Source organism: Coregonus clupeaformis, chromosome 29, assembly GCF_020615455.1.
Source record: "Coregonus clupeaformis isolate EN_2021a chromosome 29, ASM2061545v1, whole genome shotgun sequence".
Classification (NCBI taxonomy): domain Eukaryota; kingdom Metazoa; phylum Chordata; class Actinopteri; order Salmoniformes; family Salmonidae; genus Coregonus; species Coregonus clupeaformis.
The window spans coordinates 60,467,166-60,487,113 of NC_059220.1; the positions used below are offsets into that span (position 1 = coordinate 60,467,166).

Consider the following 19,948-nt stretch of genomic DNA (forward strand, 5'->3'; position numbering starts at 1 on the left):
CTTGCAGACAAAAGCAATCAATACAAATACAAAGTTCATAGTAGCTAGCTAACTTTTTAGTTTGGATCCCGCGACACAGTTGGCATCAGTTGCTGTTATTGCTAGTCTCTGTCCAGTGATCCTGCCGACCAAGGACGGGTCTGAGGCACTATTTGGCGTTGCAGCTAGCCTAGCTGCTCGCTAGCAGCATATCAAGCTAGCTGGGTTTTCTTGAGGGCTTGAACGCAGCCCGCGACACGGTTAGCCATTGTGGCTGGGACTGCAGATTGTTCCGGGTTTGTGGCTGTCTAGATCCCTGCTGTTTGTTGTTTTCAATCATCCCCGTGACCTGCCCTGTCTGGAACTGCGAGGAGTAACAGCGTAACCTACGTTGCTAGCTACCATGACAAAAGACTAAAACCGGCGGGAGTACCGTTGTCGAGGACAGTGGTGTCTCTCTATCACGCGTGAAGGATCTTTTAAACAAACAAAAAGAGTTCTACAAGCAGTTGTTACAACAACAAGAAAATAGCTTCAAGTGCTTTGTCCAAATAATGGTGGATTCAACTAATAAAATAATGGACGACCTGACCAGAGTGGTCCAGGACCTAAAGAACAGTTTGCAGTTCTCTCATGGTCAGCTCGATGAGTTGAAACAGGAGAACGGCAAGATTACAGCAATCTGTAAGTCATTAAGAGAGGACATCAGTTCTGTGTGTGAATCCATGATAACAATTTCGAGGGACAATCAAAGTGTAACAACATGGTTGTAGATGGAATTGCAGAATCTCCACACGAGACCTGGACGGAGTCTGAGGACAAAGTGAGGGAAATGATCTCTGAGAAATTGAAGATGGACAACAGGAAGATTGAGGTGGAGCGCGCCCACAGGACTGGAAAACCCACCACCGGCCCAGGTGACAGGCCCAGGCCGATAGTGGTCAAGTTCCTGAGGTTCAACGACAAGGTAGCTGTTCTGGAAAGAGCCAAGAACTTGAGAGGAATGTATATCTTTCTCAACAAGGACTATCCTGAAGCTGTGCGTCAGAAGAGGAAATAACTCGATTTTGCAGGTTTTCCTACTTACAAAGCATGTAGAGGTCTGTAATTTTTATCATAGGTACACTTCAACTGTGAGAGACAGAATCTAAAACAAAAATCCAGAAAATCACATTTGTATGATTTTTAAGTAATTCATTTGCATTTTATTGCATGACATAAGTATTTGATCACCTACCAACCAGTAAGAATTCCGGCTCTCACAGACCTGTTAGTTTTTCTTTAAGAAGCCCTCCTGTTCTCCACTCATTACCTGTATTAACTGCACCTGTTTGAACTCATTACCTGTATAAAAGACACCTGTCCACACACTCAATCAAACAGACTCCAACCTCTCCACAATAGCCAAGACCAGAGAGCTGTGTAAGGACATCAGGGATTCAATTGTAGACCTGCACAAGGCTGGGATGGGCTACAGGACAATAGGCAAGCAGCTTGGTGAGAAGGCAACAACTGTTGGCGCAATTATTAGAAAATGGAAGAAGTTCAAGATGACGGTCAATCACCCTCGGTCTGGGGCTCCATGCAAGATCTCACCTCGTGGGGCATCAATGATCATGAGGAAGGTGAGGGATCAGCCCAGAACTACACGGCAGGACCTGGTCAATGACCTGAAGAGAGCTGGGACCACAGTCTCAAAGAAAACCATTAGTAACACACTACGCCATCATGGATTAAAATCCTGCAGCGCACGCAAGGTCCCCCTGCTCAAGCCAGCGCATGTCCAGGCCCGTCTGAAGTTTGCAAATGACCATCTGGATGATCCAGAGGAGGAATGGGAGAAGGTCATGTGGTCTGATGAGACAAAAATATAGCTTTTTGGTCTAAACTCCACTCGCTGTGTTTGGAGGAAGAAGAAGGATGAGTACAACCCCAAGAACACCATCCCAACAGTGAAGCATGGAGGTGGAAACATCATTATTTGGGGATGCTTTTCTGTAAAGGGGACAGGACGACTGCACCGTATTGAGGGGAGGATGGATGGGGCCATGTATCGCGAGATCTTGGCCAACAACCTCCTTCCCTCAGTAAGAGCATTGAAGATGGGTCGTGGCTGGGTCTTCCAGCATGACAACGACCCGAAACACACAGCCAGGGCAACTAAGGAGTGGCTCCGTAAGAAGCATCTCAAGGTCCTGGAGTGGCCTAGCCAGTCTCCAGACCTGAACCCAATAGAAAATCTTTGGAGGGAGCTGAAAGTCCGTATTGCCCAGCGACAGCCCCGAAACCTGAAGGATCTGGAGAAGGTCTGTATGGAGAAGTGGGCCAAAATCTCTGCTGCAGTGTGTGCAAACCTGGTCAAGACTTACAGGAAACGTATGATCTCTGTAATTGCAAACAAAGCTTTGTGTACCAAATATTAAGTTCTGCTTTTCTGATGTATCAAATACTTATGTCATGCAATAAAATGCAAATTAATTGCTTAAAAATCATGCTCAGCATATGTGGGAACTCCTTCAATACTGTTGGAAAAGCATTCCAGGTGAAGCTGGTTGAGAGAATGCCAAGAGTGTGCAAAGCTGTCATCAAGGCAAAGGGTGGCTATTTGAAGAATCTCAAATGTAAAATATATTTTGATTTGTTTAACAATTTATTGGTTACTACATGATTCCGTATGTGTTATTTCATAGTTTTGATGTCTTCACTATTATTCTACAATGTAGAAAATAGTAAAAATAAAGAAAAAGCCTTGAATGAGTAGGTGTGTCCAAACTTTTGACTGGTACTGTACAGTCGTGGTCAAAAGTTTTGAGAACTGCTGCCTCAGTTTTGATGGTGGCAATTTGCATATACTCCAGAATGTCATGAAGAGTGATCAGATGAATTGCAATTAATTGCAAAGTCCCTCTTTGCCATGAAAATGAATTTAATCCCCAAAAAACATTTCCACTGCATTTCAGCCCTGCCACAAAAGGACCAGCTGCCATCATGTCAGTGATTCTCTCGTTAACACAGGTGAGAGTGTTGACGAGGACAAGGCTGGAGATCACTCTGTCATGCTGATTGAGTTAGAATAACAGACTGGAAGCTTTAAAAGGAGGGTGGTGCTTGAAATCATTGTTCTTCCTCTGTTAACCATGGTTACCTGCAAGGAAATACGTGCCGTCATCATTGCTTTGCACAAAAAGGGCTTCACAGGCAAGGATATTGCTGCTAGTAAGATTGCACCTAAATCAACCATTTATCGGATCATCAAGAACTTCAAGGAGAGACGTTCAATTGTTGTGAAGAAGGCGTCAGGTCGCCCAAGAAAGTCCAGCAAGCGCCAGGACCGTCTCCTAAAGTTGATTCAGCTGCGGGATCGGGGCACCACCAGTGCAGAGCTTGCTCAGGAATGGCAGCCGGCAGATGTGAGTGCATCTGCACGCACAGTGAGGCGAAGACTTTTGGAGGATGGCCTGGTGTCAAGAAGGGCAGCAAAGAACCCACTTCCCTCCAGGAAAAACATCAGGGACAGACTGATATTCTGCAAAAGGTACAGGGATTGGACTGCTGAGGCCTGGGTTAAAGTCATTTTCTCTGATGAATCACCTTTCTGATTGTTTGGGGCATCCGGAAAACACCTTGTCCGGAGAAGACAAGGTGAGCACTACCATCAGTCCTGTGTCATGCCAACAGTAAAGCATCCTGAGACCATTCATGTGTGGGGTTGCTTCTCAGCCAAGGGAGTGGGCTCACTCACAAATTTGCCTAAGAACACAGCCATGAATAAAGAATGGTACCAACACATCCTCCGAGAGCAACTTCTCCCAACCATCCAAGAACAGTTTGGTGACGACCAATGCCTTTTCCAGCATGATGGAGCACCTTGCCATAAGGCAAAAGTGATAACTAAGTGGCTCGGGGAACAAAACATTGACATTTTGGGTCCATGGCCAGGAAACTCCCCAGACCTTAATCCCATTGAGAACTTGTGGTCGATCCTCAACAGGCGGGTGGACAAACAAAAACCCACAAATTCTGACAAACTCCAAGCGTTGATTATGCAAGAATGGGCTGCCATCAGTCAGGATGTGGCCCAGAAGTTAATTGACAGCATGCCCGGGCGGATTGCAGAGGTCTTGAAAAAGAAGGGTCAACACTGCAAATATTGACTCTTTGCATAAACTTAATGTAATTGTCAATAAAAAACCTTTGACACTTACGGAATGCTTGTAATTATACTTCAGTATACCATAGTAACATCTGACAAAAATATCTCATAACACTGAAGCAGCGAACTTTGTGAAGACCAATACTTGTGTCATTCTCAAAACGTTTGACCACGACTGTACATTCAAGTCAGCTGCTGTGAATCGTAGCCTGGTTAAACCAAACTGAATGGAATGAAACAATAGTGAGCCAAGTGTTCAGGCATGTTTAACCAGGCTAATGCACTCTATTTCCAGGTTGGAGACTTTGTCCTCTTTGGCACCTACATCATCCAGCTCTACACCCCTCTCAACTGGTTTGGAACCTACTACAGGTGAGAGTTGTTATGGGCTGGGTTTCAATTCTACTTCCTGGCATCCTTCCCTAGTCTCTTATGTCTATCACTTATAGCTAAATGGACTGTATATGTTTCCACCCTATTGCTTCCACATTGTCTTAATAGATCAGGAAAGACACAAGCAAATGAAGCTAGACTATTGACACATCTATGAGAGGCGTTGTTTATATTATAATGTACTACAGTACCCATAATGCACAACATGGGCTCTGTATAATACATATGTTCTCATCCTCCACAGAATGATCCAGAACTCCTTTATCGACATGGAGAGCATGTTTAAGCTCTTCACAGAGGAAGAGGAGGTAATTTTGAAATTGGTTGTCAATGACCAGCTTTTTGGTGTGTATGGGAGCTTTTCAATTGGGCAAAAGTCTGTCCTCTCCTTGACTCCTCCGTCCTCCGTGACCCATAAACCGTTAAGTGGTCGAGTGATCGAGAAGTGCCAATTTGTAAGTAGGTAGTCTTCTCCCATCCTCGATTACCTACTTCGACAGAGGATGCACAATATTATCCTTGCGGCAGGTAGCACGGAAGTGTTTTAAAATCCCTTTGAATCAGCTTTTGTTTTCTCGAAGGAGAACTATACACTACACTACTTATCCTTTTATCTATAAAATGTCTTGCACAACTAGCTAATTTTTGTTTTTTATATCACTTTAAACATTTATTTTGCTGTCATTTATATATTTTTATGTGCTTTATCTTGATTTCTCTTCAGGTGAAGGATGTGGTGAATGCAGGGAACCTTCTTTATAAACTGGGAAAAGTGGAGTTTGAGAATGTGTACTTTAATTACATTGATGGGTAAGTCCTAAGATTTTTTATTTATTTATATTTAGGTCTTGTTTGTACTGATGAGTTGTTTGTAAGCTATACACGGATACTGATTCAGAAACAGTTTGATGAATAATCATAGTTGTGGTAGTTCCAGCGTTCTCCTTTGATTAAATATATATTTTGTGCTTCTGTGTGTTTTTTTAAGGAAGGAGATCCTTAAGAACGTATCATTCACTGTGCAGCCAGGCCAGACTGTTGCATTGGTAAGATTGAATTCCAAGCTTCCAAGCATTACCCAGAGGTTACGCACACTTGAGCAGTGTTTGATTTCTCTATCAGTCATGTGATGGTTTGTGTCTGGACCATGTGTAGTACAGATGTTTCTTGCTTCTCAACAGTTTGTGCGTTTGTGTTGACATCCCTAGGTTGGCCCGTCAGGGTGTGGTAAGAGCACCATCCTTCGCCTGCTCTTCCGTTTCTATGACGTCCAGGGGGGATGCATCAGCATCGATGGCCAGGACATCTCTAAGGTGAGTAATTTACCCAGTTGCAAGAAAATAGTTCCCAGACAAACTGCCTTGTTAGCACATGCTGTTGATGGATTCTGACTTCTAAACTTGAAATATTGTTAATCATCAGTTATCCTTTAGAAAGGAGGAGTGCCATAGTCTGGTTAAAGGTTATCTGTAGGAGGAATGTATATGGTGGAGTCAATTAAGGTTGGATAGGAGCCAGGGGGCTTTGGAATGTACTGAGTAAAGGAACAGTTTATTACCCACATCACTTAACTTCCTGCCTAGCAATAAAGATGTAATGTTTAGAGCGAAGGAGGAGTTCACCTAAATTGGAGTATATATACAGTGAGGGGAAAAAGTATTTGATCCCCTGCTGATTTTGTACGTTTGCCCACTGACAAAGACATGATCAGTCTAATTTTAATGGTAGGTTTATTTGAACAGTGAGAGACAGAATAACAACAACAAAATCCAGAAAAACGCATGTCAAAAATGTTATAAATTGATTTGCATTTTAATGAGGGAAATAAGTATTTGACCCCTCTGCAAAACATGACTTAGTACTTGATGGCAAAACCCTTGTTGGCAATCACAGAGGTCAGACGTTTCTTGTAGTTGGCCACCAGGTTTGCACACATCTCAGTAGGGATTTTGTTCCACTCCTCTTTGCAGATCTTCTCCAAGTCATTAAGGTTTCGAGGCTGACATTTGGCAACTCGAACCTTCAGCTCCCTCCACAGATTTTCTATGGGATTAAGGTCTGGAGACTGGCTAGGCCACTCCAGGACCTTAATGTGCTTCTTCTTGAGCCACTCTTTTGTTGCCTTGGCTGTGTGTTTTGGGTCATTGTCATGCTGGAATACCCATCCACGACCCATTTTCAATGCCCTGGCTGAGGGAAGGAGGTTCTCACCCAAGATTTGACGGTACATGGCCCCGTCCATCGTCCCTTTGATGAGGTGAAGTTGTCCTGTCCCCTTAGCAGAAAAACACCCCCAAAGCATAATGTTTCCACCTCCATGTTTGACGGTGGGGATGGTGTTCTTGGGGTCATAGGCAGCATTTCTCCTCCTCCAAACACCGCGAGTTGAGTTGATGCCAAAGAGCTCGATTTTGGTCTCATCTGACCACAACACTTTCACCCATTTCTCCTCTGAATCATTCAGATGTTCATTGGCAAACTTCAGACGGCCCTTTATATGTGCTTTCTTGAGCAGGGGGACCTTGCGGGCGCTGCAGGATTTCAGTCCTTCACGGTGTAGTGTCTTACCAATTGTTTTCTTGGTGACTATGGTCCCAGCTGCCTTGAGATCATTGACAAGATCCTCCCGTGTAGTTTTGGGCTGATTCCTCACCGTTCTCATGATCATTGCAACTCCACGAGGTGAGATCTTGCATGGAGCCCCAGGCCGATGGAGATTGACAGTTATTTTGTGTTTCTTCCATTTGCGAATAATCGCACCAACTGTTGTCACCTTCTCACCAAGCTGCTTTGGCGAAGGTCTTGTAGCCCATTCCAGCCTTGTGTAGGTGTACAATCTTGTCCCTGACATCCTTGGAGAGCTCTTTGGTCGTGGCCATGGTGGAGAGTTTGGAATCTGATTGATTGCTTCTGTGGACAGGTGTCTTTTATACAGGTAACAAACTGAGATTAGGAGCACTCCCTTTAAGAGTGTGCTCCTAATCTCAGCTCGTTACCTGTATAAAAGACACCTGGGAGCCAGAAATCTTTCTGATTGAGAGGGGGTCAAATACTTATTTCCCTCATTAAAATGCAAATCAATTTATAAAATTTTTGACATGCGTTTTTCTGGATGTTTTTGTTGTTATTCTGTCTCTCACTGTTCAAATACACCTACCATTAAAGTTATAGACTGGTCATTTCTTTGTCAGTGGGCAAACGTACAAAATCAGCAGGGGATCAAATACGTTTTTCCCTCACTGTAAATGTGTTGGTTGGAACATGTTTTTTGTCTGTGCAGCTGTCTGACCCATTGGGCGAATAAACTTGGTTTGAGCTTTCCGTAGTTGTCCGTGCATTTTTTGTGTATTCGTTAGAACCTAACACTGTATATAACATTAGGTTTGTTATACGTTGGTGGTCTACTGGTTGAGGTATACAGTATTGTTAATATGATACACCTGGGTCGTGTTCATTAGGCACCAAATTAAGAAAAAACAATTATTATCTGGACGATTGAAAACGTTTTCCCGTTGCATGTCCTAATGAGCTTGACCCTGTATTAATATAGTGTATTCTGAGCCTCTTGGTATCTGGGTGCAGGTTAAGCAGGTGTCTCTGCGTGCCCACATCGGTGTGGTGCCCCAGGACACGGTCCTCTTCAACGACAACATCCGTGACAACATCCGCTACGGGCGCGTCTCCGCCAGCGACCACGAAGTGGAGGAGGCGGCTATCGCCGCAGACATTCATGAGAAGATCCAGACGTTCCCAGAAGGTACGGAAATACCACCGTCTCTTTTGACGGTTTCCCGGACACCGATTAAGCCTCGTCCTAGACTAAAACACTTTTTAAATGGAGATTCTCCATTGAGTCCAGGACTAGGCTTAATCTGTAACTGGAAAACAGAGCTGTATGTTGCCATTATATTTCTGTCTGTAGTTAACCTGAAGTTGGCTTATTTTTTATTTTTATTTTTCACCTTTTATTTAACCAGGTAAGCCAGTTGAGAACAAGTTCTCATTTACAACTGCGACCTGGCCAAGATAAAGCAAAGCAGTGCGATAAAAACAACAACACAGAGTTACATATGGGGTAAAACAAAACATAAAGTCAAAAATACCACAGAAAATATATATACAGTGTGTGCAAATGTAGCAAGTTATGGAGGTAAGGCAATAAATAGGCCATAGTGCAAAATAATTACATTTAGTATTAACACTGGAATGATAGATGTGCAAGAGATGATGTGCAAATAGAGATACTGGGGTGCAAATGAGCAAAATACATAACAATATGGGGATGAGGTAGTTGGGTGGGATAATTTCAGATGGGCTGTGTACAGGTGCAGTGATCGGTAAGGTGCTCTGACAACTGATGCTTAAAGTTAGTGAGGGAGATAAGAGTCTCCAGCTTCAGAGATTTTTGCAGTTCGTTCCAGTCATTGGCAGCAGAGAACTGGAAGGAATGGCGGCCAAAGGAGTTGTTGGCTTTGGGGATGACCAGTGAGATATACCTGCTGGAGCGCATACTACGGGTGGGTGTTGCTATGGTGCCCAATGAGTTACGATAAGGCAGAGATTTGCCTAGCAGTGATTTGTAGATGGCCTGGAGCCAGTGGGTTTGGCGACGAATGTAGTGAGGACCAGCCAACAAGAGCGTACAGGTCACAGTGGTGGGTAGTATATGGGGCTTTGGTGACAAAACGGATGGCACTGTGATAGACTACATCCAATTTGCTGAGTAGAGTGTTGGAGGCTATTTTGTAAGTGACATCGCCGAAGTCAAGGATCGGTAGGATAGTCAGTTTTACAAGGGCATGTTTGGCAGCATGAGTGAAGGAGGCTTTGTTGAGAAATAGGAAGCCAATTCTAGATTTGACTTTGGATTGGAGATGCTTAATGTGAGTCTGGAAGGAGAGTTTACAGTCTAACCAGACACCTAGGTATTTGTAGTTGTCCACATACTCTAGGTCAGACCCGTCGAGGGTAGTGATTCTAGTCGGGTGGCCGGGTGCCAGCAGCGTTCGATTGAAGAGCATGCATTTAGTTTTACTAGTGTTTAAGAGCAGTTGGAGGTTACGGAAGGAGTGTTGTATGGCATTGAAGCTTGTTTGGAGGTTTGTTAACACAGTGTCCAATGACGGGCCAGATGTATACAAAATGGTGTCGTCTGCGTAGAGGTGGATCTGAGAGTCACCAGCAGCAAGAGCGACATCATTGATATACACAGAGAAAAGAGTCGGCCCAAGAATTGAACCCTGTGGCACCCCCATAGAGACTGCCATAGGTCCAGACAACAGGCCCTCCGATTTGACACATTGAACTCTATCTGAGAAGTAGTTGGTGAACCAGGCGAGGCAGTCATTTGAGAAACCAAGGCTATTTAGTCTGCCAATAAGAATGCGGTGTTTGACAGAGTCGAAAGCCTTGGCCAGGTCGATGAAGACTGCTGCACAGTACTGTCTATTATCAATCGTGGTTATAATATATTTTAGGACCTTGAGCATGGTTGAGGTGCACCCATGACCAGCTCGGAAACCGGATTGCATAGCGGAGAAGGTACGGTGGGATTCGAAATGGTCGGCGATCTGTTTGTTAACTTGGCTTTCAAAAACTTTCGAAAGGCAGGGCAGGATGGATATAGGTCTGTAACAGTTTGGATCTAGAGTGTCAGCCCCCTTTGAAGAGGGGGATGACCGCGGCAGCTTTCCAATCTCTGGGGATCTCAGATGTTATGGGTGTCAATATTGTGGTCGTCTGTAGCTCAATTGGTAGAGCATGGCGCTTGTAACGCCAGGGTAGTGGGTTCGATCCCCGGGACCACCCATACGTAAGAATGTATGCACACATGACTGTAAGTCGCTTTGGATAAAAGCATCTGCTAAATGGCATATTATTATTATTATTATTATTGTTGTTGTTTTAAGGGTTTGTATAGGTGTTTTTTATTTGCCAACCACATTTGCCGAAGCATTTTGGCATGCACATATAAATCTCCTCAAACAAGTGGTGATATTTGCGGAGGTCACACATTAGCTGCCAGGTGCATTGTTACTGTATGAGGTGAGTGACGTTTGTCTCTGTGTTGTCTCTGTCTGTCCCCCTCCCAGGATATGACACCCAGGTGGGCGAGAGGGGTCTGAAGCTGAGTGGGGGGGAGAAGCAGAGGGTGGCTATCGCCCGGACAATCCTCAAGGCCCCTCACATCATCCTGCTGGATGAGGTAAACTTTCAGGAAGGGCCACCAGGAGGGTCAATGACTTTGTTCAAATAGGTGTAGGGTGAAGATGCCCCTAGACAAATACTTTAAAAACACACACTTCCTCCCTCCTCTCCTTGAAGTTATTGCTGAGCTGTCACAAATTGATAGGTGAAAGCAACAGCTCTTTCACTTAGCTTTCACCAGTCCAGCCATGTCAGATCAGATATTTCTTCAAGGATGAGAGGAAGGAAGGATGTATTCGAAGAGGGCCTATGTTTGCCCCCACGCCACTGATCCCCCTATCATATTGTGTTACAGTGGATTAATACGAGTTCACTGAACTTGAATATTTTAGTCATGTGTCCTATCTCATAAAACTTTCCCTCTGCACAGGCCACATCTGCTCTAGACACACAGACGGAGCGCAACATTCAGGCGTCGCTCACCAAAGTGTGCTCCAATCGGACCACCATCGTCGTGGCTCACAGGTAAGGGATGGGTCTCAGGTGGATAGAGGGTACCCATACAGTGCCTTGCAAAAGTAATCATCCCCCTTGGCGTTTTTCCTATTTTGTTGTATTACAACCTGTAATTTAAAATGATAGACATACACAAAATAGTCCAAATTGGTGAAGTGAAATGAAAAAAGTAACTTGTTTCAAAAAAATCAATAACGGAAAACTGGTGCGTGCATATGTATTCACCCCCTTTGCTATGAAGCCCCTAAATAATATCTGGTGCAACCAATTACCTTCAGCAGTAATTAGTTAAATAAAGTCCACCTGTCTGCAATCTAAGTGTCACATGATCAGTATATATACACACCTGTTCTGAAAGGCCCCAGAGTCTGCAACACCACTAAGCAAGGGGCACCACCATGAAGATCAAGGAACTCTCCAAACAGGTCAGGGACAAAGTTGTGGAGAAGTACAGATCAGGGTTGGGTTATAAAAAAATATCAGAAACTTTGAACATCCCACGGAGCACCATTAAATCCATTATTAAAAAATGGAAAGAATATGGCACCACAACAAACCTGCCAAGAGAGGGCCGCCCACCAAAACTCACGGACCAGGCAAGGAGGGCATTAATCAGAGGCAACAAAGAGACCAAAGATAACCCTGAAGGAGCTGCAAAGCTCCACAGCGGAGATTGGAGTATCTGTCCATAGAACCACTTTAAGCCGTACACTCCACAGAGCTGGGCTTTACGGAAGAGTGGCCAGAAAAAAGCCATTGCTTAAAGAAAAAAATAAGCAAACACGTTTGGTGTTCGCCAAAAGGCCTGTGGGAGACTCCCCAAACATATGGAAGAAGGTACTCTGGTCAGATGAGGCTAAAATTTAGCTTTTTGGCCAACAAGGAAAACGCTATGTCTGGCGCAAACCCAACACCTCTCATCACCCCGAGAACACCATCAGCATCATGCTGTGGGGATGTTTTTCATCGGCAGGGACTGGAAAACTGGTCAGAATTGAAGGAATGATGGATGGCGCTAAATACAGGTAAATTCTTGAGGGAAACCTGTTTCAGTCTTCCAGAGATTTGAGACTGGGACGGTTCACCTTCCAGCAGGACAATGACCCTAAGCATACTGCTAAAGCAACACTCGAGTGGTTTAAGGGGAAACATTTAGATGTCTTGGAATGGCCTAGTCAAAGTCCAGACCTCAATCCAATTGAGAATCTGTGGTATGACTTAAAGATTGCTGTACACAAGCGGAACCCATCCAACTTGAAGGAGCTGGAGCAGTTTTGCCCTGAAGAATGGGCAAAAATCCCAGTGGCTAGCTGTAATTGCTGCAAAAGGTGGCTCTACAAAGTATTGACTTTGGGGGGGGTGAATAGTTCAGGTTTTTTTTGTCTTATTTCTTGTTTGTTTCACAATAAAAAATATGTTGCTTCTTCAAAGTGGTAGGCATGTTGTGTAAATCAAAAGATACAAACAAAAATCTATTTTAATTCAAGGTTGTAAGGCAATAAAAAAGGGGGGTGAATACTTTCGCAAGCCACTGTACATTAGGATCAGTGGAGGCTGCTGAGGGGAGGACGGCTCATAATAATGGCTAGAACAGAGCGAATGGAATGGCATCATGATGTATTGGATACCATTCCTCTCCAGCCATTACCACAAGCCCGTCCTCCCCAATTAAGGTGCCACCAACCTCCTGTGATTAGGACACACACATTTCTCCCCTCTAATGCTAAGTTTGTATGGTTTGGATCTGTCTGGTCTGTAGTTTGATTGTGAATTGTCTGTCTTCAGGTTGTCAACCATCATCAGCGCCGACCAGATTCTTGTTCTAAGTGACGGTCAGATTGCAGAGCGAGGACGGTGAGTGAATGGTTGAAAGAGTGATTGTTCTATTGTTGCACACTCCACAAGCCTATTCCGATCAAAATATTATTTTATGCTGTTCAAGAAACAAACATCTAAAGAATGTATGTAAACGCCAAAAATGGGACAGACCAATGTTTATGATGCTTCTCACACTCAGTGGTGGAAAAAGTACTGAAAAGTAAAGATACCTTAATAGAAAATAAAAGTAAAAGTGAAAGTCACCCAGTAAAATACTACTTGAGTAAAAGTCTAAAAGTATTTGGTTTTAAATATACTTAAGTATCAATAGTAAATGTAATTGCTAAAATGTACTTAAGTATCAAAAGTAAAAATGTCAAATTCCTTATATTAAGCAAACCAGACGGCACAATTGTCTTGTTTTTTTTTATTGAGGAATAGCCAGTGGCACATTCCAACACTCAGACATAATTTACAAACAAAGCATTTTGTGTTTAGTGAGTCCGCCTGATCAGAGGCAGTAGGGATGACCAGTGATGTTCTCTTGATAAGTATGTGAATTGGAACATTTTCCTGTCAAAATGTAACGAGTACTTTTGGGTGTCAGGGAAAATGTATGGTGTAAAAAGTGCATTATTTTCTTTAGGAATGTAGTGAAGTAAAAGTTGGCAAAAATATAAATAGTGAAGTACAGATACCCCAAAACACGACTTAAGTAGTCCTTTAAAGTATTTTTACTTAAGTACTTTACACCACTGCTCACACTATAGTCCTATTCTCAAAACCATTCAGTGCCCATGTGGGAACATGTCGGCATAGTACATGATGATGATGTTAATGGTGATTGTATGTCCCCATTTTAACTACATATTCTCCACTTTCTCCCTCCCAGGCATGATGAGCTGCTGGCTAAGGGAGGGTTGTACTGTGACATGTGGATGAATCAGCAACAGGCCCAGGACTCGGACTCAGCCTCTGACACAGAAGCCAAAGACAGAAAGTCTGAGAAACTACAGCCCCCATCAGCCACTGCAGGCCACAGGAGCCACTGAGGATAGAGTGAGAGGTCAAGGATATGTAGATATTGTGAGGAGGTGGACGAGGGATGCAGGGAGAGGATTAGATGCCTCAAAAGGCTGTTTTTTCTGCACTTTTTTAGGGTATCCGTCCATTGAGGTTCATTCTGTTATGAGTGATGTTTTAAGCACATATTTATTGGGTATTTTATGTTTGATCATTCAGTCAAAATGTTTGTGCCATGAATGCCTCAGGCCAGTTGTTTTTAAGTGTATTCTGGATCGTGTTCATTAGGGCAACTAACAGAAAATGTTTTAAAACACCGGAACAAAGTTCCTCGCTGTTATCGCATTGACAGACACTACGATACCAGTTATGTTACATGCGTCTGTCCACGAGAGATTAGTGCCTAATTAACACGACCCAGGACTCAGTATAATCCATCCTCTTGCTGTCTGAAGTTGATTGACTGCAGCCGGCCAGAGAAATGGCAGGAAGTCCAAAGTAGACGAATACCTACCCTTTAGCGCAGGTATAGGCAGTTAGGCACAGTGTCTCACAACACCTTGAATTGTTGACTAATGTTTAGGGGTTGAGAAATTTGTTTTATTTACAACATCTAGAGATGGTCTTATTGAACAGGTTCATTGTCAATTATTTTTTTGTTTTTACTATACCCACTTTAACCTTATTTTGTTATCTACTATACAAGCAATATACTTACATTATACTTTATAGACTTAATGAAAAGATTCAGACCGATTTTGAATGTTTAACAAAGAAATCAATTGTACTCTTAATTGTTACAAAGTACAAAGGTATGTGTACGAGAACTTCAACTTGAAAATACACATTTGGTTATTAGTAAAACAGATATTTAGTCTGTATTTGGTCCGTTTCACATCCAAGCTGCATCAATTTTACTCCAATCAGACTCTGGCATTATCATGTACAGTCTAGGTGTTGACTGATACATGCAAAATTATCCTGGCTGTAACTTTTATTTGTCACCAATGGTGATCAATAAGAACTACTGGCTGTATATTATAGAGAACAGAATCAATAGAGTTGACAATTCCCAGCGGAAAAGAAAACCTTTATCTATGAATGAACTCTATTCTCAACCCTGTCTATGCTGCTACCCGTTTTGAGTAAAGAACTACTGACAGTGTATCTTTATTTTAATGGAAGAAATTAGTCTGTATTTGAATTTGTAAATATCTATGCCTTGCATTCCCAAGGCAGTGTGGAGTTTGTCAATATCTGTTGATAATAATCACACTTCATTTACAGTACATATTGTCAAATTCTGTTTCATTTATTTAAAAAATAGTCATAAGGGAAGATCTAGCCATTTAGCTGAACTTGAGTTATTTGAGAGAGAATGGGGACTTTATGTCTTCATGAAGTCCCTAGGTTTACGGGTTTGGGGTTGAATCGGAATTGGAAACTGTCTGCATTAATCAGGGGGAAGTGAAAACTGACATTCTTACCATCCGTATAGTGCACAGCGGACTTTACATCATGAAGCGTTATGTCAGACTGTGAACTGGTGCAGTCAAATTATTTACACTAATGCACCATGAGTTTAAAACGTTCTGTGTCAATGAGTGACATTGACACCACAGGAGGTTGGTGGCACCTTAATTGGGGAGGATGGGCTTGTGGTAATGGCTGGAGCGGAATAAGTGGAATGGTATCAAATACATCAAACAATTGGTTTCCATGTGTTTGATGCCATTCAATTTACGCCATTCCAGCCATTATTATGAGCCGTCCTCCCCTCAGCAGCCTCCACTGATTGACACAGAGAAAAATGCACCCAACCAAAATCTAAAGAAATGCAACGTTTTTGTTTTGATATTAACTGCTTTGACACAATGTCAAATTGTTTTGTATGTGATTTGGGAGCATAGTTTGTTTTTAGTGTGTTCTTTGCCTTTGTCACTCTTCCAATGTTTGTGGCATCAGTCCATGCCTGGATGTCAAATACATAAATGTTTTTCTTTGTATTTATATGTTAATAAAGGGTATAATTAAAGGTGTATTATAACAAAGTGTGCTCTGTTTTTACTAATTTACCATATTGCTAGCTTTATATTATTAGACAACTGTTTGTAGCCATACAGTACATTACATAATTGTTCCCTAGACTGTTCCCTCCCTCCTTCATCTCAGCTGTTGATTGGTTTCTAAGCGGGCTTGTCAGCCATCACAATGGGGGTTAATGCTGTGCTAGCTAGCTAGCCTGAGTAAGACCAGACGCCGTTTTATAGATATTCAGCTGGAGTTCTCTCTTTCTAGTATTTGGCTAATGTTGGATAGACAGCATGGATTTCAACTCATTATTTAGTGAACGAACATTTCAATTTTCTGACTTTCAGGAAAGTTATGTTTTCACTCGCCTTGGCCTGTCATTGAGCCTACAGTAGCTGGCTATTTAGCTAGCTACGTTGACGCTAGCTGAGTTGGCTAGTTTTTAGCTAGTTATTTAGCTAACTATGACAGCTCTCAGGATCTCAGACTGGGGCGAAGATTCACCTTCCAACAGGACAACGACCCTAAGCACACAGCCAACAACGCAGGAGTGGCTTTGGGACAAGTCTCTGAATGTCCTTGAGTGGTCCAGCCAGAGCCCGGACTTGAACCCGATCAAACATTTCTGGAGAGACTTGAAAATAGCTGTGCAGCGACGCTTCCCATTCAACCTGACAGAGCTTGAAGTGATATGCAGAGAAGAATGGAAGAAACTCCCCAAATACAGGTGTGCCACGCTTGTAGCGTCATACCCAAGAAGACTCGTGGCTGTAATCGCTTTCAAAGGTTCTTCAACAAAGTACTGAGTAAAGGGTCTGAATACTTATGTAAATGTGTATTTCAGTTTATTTCTAAACTGTTTTTGCTTTGTCATTATTTTATACATTTTAGAATAAGGCTGTAACGTAACAAAATGTGGAAAAAGTCAAGGGGTCTGAATACTTTCCGAATGCACTGTATATGAAAAGTGCTACTGGCTTTTCTAGATATGTAAATGAAACGTGCTACTGAAGCAAGAAACAGTCCCATGATGCAATCATAGTTCATGTGTACTTCTTAAACAAAATCTCTTTGTGTAAGACTAAAATAAAGTGTTGGGCAAATGTTTAAAGAAAGTGGAAACTTTCAGTTGACAGGGACAGGCCCATAATGCAACCATGGTTTACGAAGCACCATTTGGCTCTGGTTTTGCCACTATCAGCATTTTGACCTATAAGTGACCTTTAACACTGCACTCTGCTCTCTCTTCAATGACATGTCAGGCCCTCAGCGTTTCAGAGAAAGATATGAGTAGATATTACACTCAACATCATGGGGTCACCAGTATTGCAACATCGAGGCATAAGATAACTGAGCAAAAGCAGATATAAAGCTAGTGGTTTGTCACAACACATCAGCAGAGACAGAGTGTGTACAATGACTTCTGTCACAAAGCTGAACATTCTACTGGCTGTTCTGATGGGAACCATCCATGCTGTCCAAGAAATCTATTAAATTAAAGCAGAAGGAGAAAATGATGCTTTTTACAATAATGTGGGAAAAGACAACAGTTTGATCTTTAAATCCGAAGCTGAAGAGAGCCTGCTTTTGTGGAACACTTCTAACACTTCACCTGAAAATTCCACACTGAATGCAGAATTAAGGGATCGACTGAAACTGAAATTGATTCATAATATTTCAACTGTCCTGATCCAGAACCTCTCTGTCAGACACTGGACTATACAGGGCAGAGTGCTGGACATCTGGCAAAGTGAAACTCCAGAAAAGCATCAACCTCAGTGTCTGCAGTATCATCAGTTTATATGTATGCTCATTTGGGAGTGAAATTAGACCAGTGTGGAGATTCCTGGGGGGATGGTAACTTTACGGTCAGATGGCTCTGCAAACACTTTTGGGACATGAACGAATCCGCAAAGCCCTTCATGGAGGAAGAAAGGGGCCGAGTGCTGCTGGCTGCCAACGGATCCTCTCTCCATATGACCAACTTCACATTTAATGCCTGGTAGTGGAGGGACAGCGTTGTGTTTACAGTCAGACCATCTTAGCGATCTATAAGACAGCGTACTGTATAGTCAGTATTATGTGGGAGAGAAGGCTGTGCTTCCCTGTTTCAACCCTGGGACAAAGACATGGTGGAGGAGAATCCTCAGTCATCAAGGGAAGCAGACATTGTATTTTGTGGATGGAAGATTGTGAGGAAATTACTCCCTAGTCATTCCATCACTGATGCTCAACCACTCAGGGTTTTATGATCGCCAGAAGAAGCCGCCATCAAGAGTCATCATATCATATTGTCTAATGATGTGCCCTAAGTCTGAGCCCCTCAAAGAGGTATTCTCAGAGGGAGGGGAGGTTGCCCTCACATGCAGCTCTGATGTCCCAGAGTATGACATGGTTATGTGGTACAGAAAGACTACAAAGGTGGGCAATGTTATTCTGGACACAAGATATATGGATAAGTATATACAATTCCGTGAAGATTTGGAGGGCAGAATGAATGTATTTCGCCCTTACCTCTCTCTGGTCCTCTCTAACCTCTCACTGGAGGACAGTGGGGAATACTGGTGTGCTCTCATCTCTGACCAGAAGAACATGGTCTGTTTATCAATAACTACAACCCTCTTGATCGAAGGGGAGAGATATCCGTTTGGCGTCGACTGCTGGGCTGTGCTCTGCTGGGGATGGTCTTTGCTGTGATCATTGTGAACCTGAAGACCAGGAGAAGAGACCAGGCTTCCCTGAAGACCAGGAGAAGAAACCAGGCTTCCCTGAAGAACATTATTGCCTGCAGCCAAGACGTTTGGTAGCAGAACAGCAGAGTGGAAGAGGAGAGTGAGAGAGGTGAGTGAATTAAGGGAAGAGAAAAGAGGACTTTAACATTTTAATCTGTTTTTTCACTTGCTCAATTGATCCAGACCGGTTTAAAGTGCACATTCGGGTTGTTTTCTTACTTTCAGTAGCTTCTGGCTAATATTTTTGTGCATGTAACATAGCTAATGTAATTGCGTAGGGCAGCTATACCTTAGTGCAAAAAATACATTTGAAAGTAATTTTAAGTATGTTCAAAGCAACTTGTACAGTGACTTTGTCTTTGGAGTTTGCACATATGAATATATATTGGATGGTGTTTTAGACATAAAGACATTGATATTGAGTAAGTTTTGATTGGTCCAATTGTTAAAAATAGCTCCACTTGAGAAAAAAGATTTTTAAATTTCTTTGAAAAATGTTACTTTACTTTAATAATGTGTTACTTCTATGTAAAATTGCTTTTAATGATTCTTGTTATTAGTTTGTTACTTATATGTAAAATTGCTTTCAAGGATTTTGTTAATACTTCTATGTAAAATTAATTTTAAGGAATTTTGCTAATGCAACAATCTAGAAGATGTCCTACACGTCATTTGATTTGTCATTTCAAATAAGGATATATACCCAGATAATAGAATATAATGCCTCATGAGCTTAGTACAACTTTCTTACCCAATCATCATAACCCAAACTATAAGGTTATTAAATACAAAAAACTGCCTAATTCACAATAATGTGATTTGTACCGCATACAATTGGATTCTTCACACACCACACTAAGACATTATCCCATTCCACTACCAAAGTAAGCTTTTCTTTTATACTTACAAGACCATCAGGCTTGTTCAAGTGAGCTGTTTTATCTTGTAGTAATGTTGTGCCTGTCTGTATTTCCTTAAACCTTTATTTTAGCAATACATGTCATTGAGACATTCTTTTTATAATACCATCCTTTTCTTTTGTCAGTAGGTGCCCATCATAACAACTGGTGGTGGTGTGTTGGACACAGGCACTCATATAGATATAATGAGCTAGCCTGTCTGCATTCCTGATTTCTGTAACCGTTAGCTTACCTAA

General features: G+C 42.4%; 2 protein-coding genes across 2 annotated transcripts in view; both read left to right on the top strand.

Annotated features, from left to right (window-relative positions):
- Window positions 1-15,061, top strand: part of abcb6a (ATP-binding cassette, sub-family B (MDR/TAP), member 6a) — a 36,315-nt gene extending 21,254 nt beyond the window's left edge. The window contains exons 11-20 of the mRNA XM_041855672.2: window positions 4,428-4,504; window positions 4,770-4,833; window positions 5,250-5,335; window positions 5,514-5,571; window positions 5,734-5,838; window positions 8,108-8,282; window positions 10,618-10,730; window positions 11,103-11,197; window positions 12,974-13,042; window positions 13,899-15,061. Of these exons, the coding sequence (XP_041711606.1) occupies window positions 4,428-4,504; window positions 4,770-4,833; window positions 5,250-5,335; window positions 5,514-5,571; window positions 5,734-5,838; window positions 8,108-8,282; window positions 10,618-10,730; window positions 11,103-11,197; window positions 12,974-13,042; window positions 13,899-14,058 (1,002 nt within the window). The 3' untranslated portion in view covers window positions 14,059-15,061. The remainder of the gene's footprint in view (window positions 1-4,427; window positions 4,505-4,769; window positions 4,834-5,249; window positions 5,336-5,513; window positions 5,572-5,733; window positions 5,839-8,107; window positions 8,283-10,617; window positions 10,731-11,102; window positions 11,198-12,973; window positions 13,043-13,898) is intronic.
- Window positions 15,062-17,453: 2,392 nt separating this feature from the next.
- Window positions 17,454-19,948, top strand: part of LOC121545202 (ATP-binding cassette sub-family B member 6-like) — a 43,820-nt gene continuing 41,325 nt past the window's right edge. Inside the window, exon 1 of the mRNA XM_041855675.2 lies at window positions 17,454-18,901. The gene's annotated coding sequence lies outside the window, so the exon portion shown is untranslated. The remainder of the gene's footprint in view (window positions 18,902-19,948) is intronic.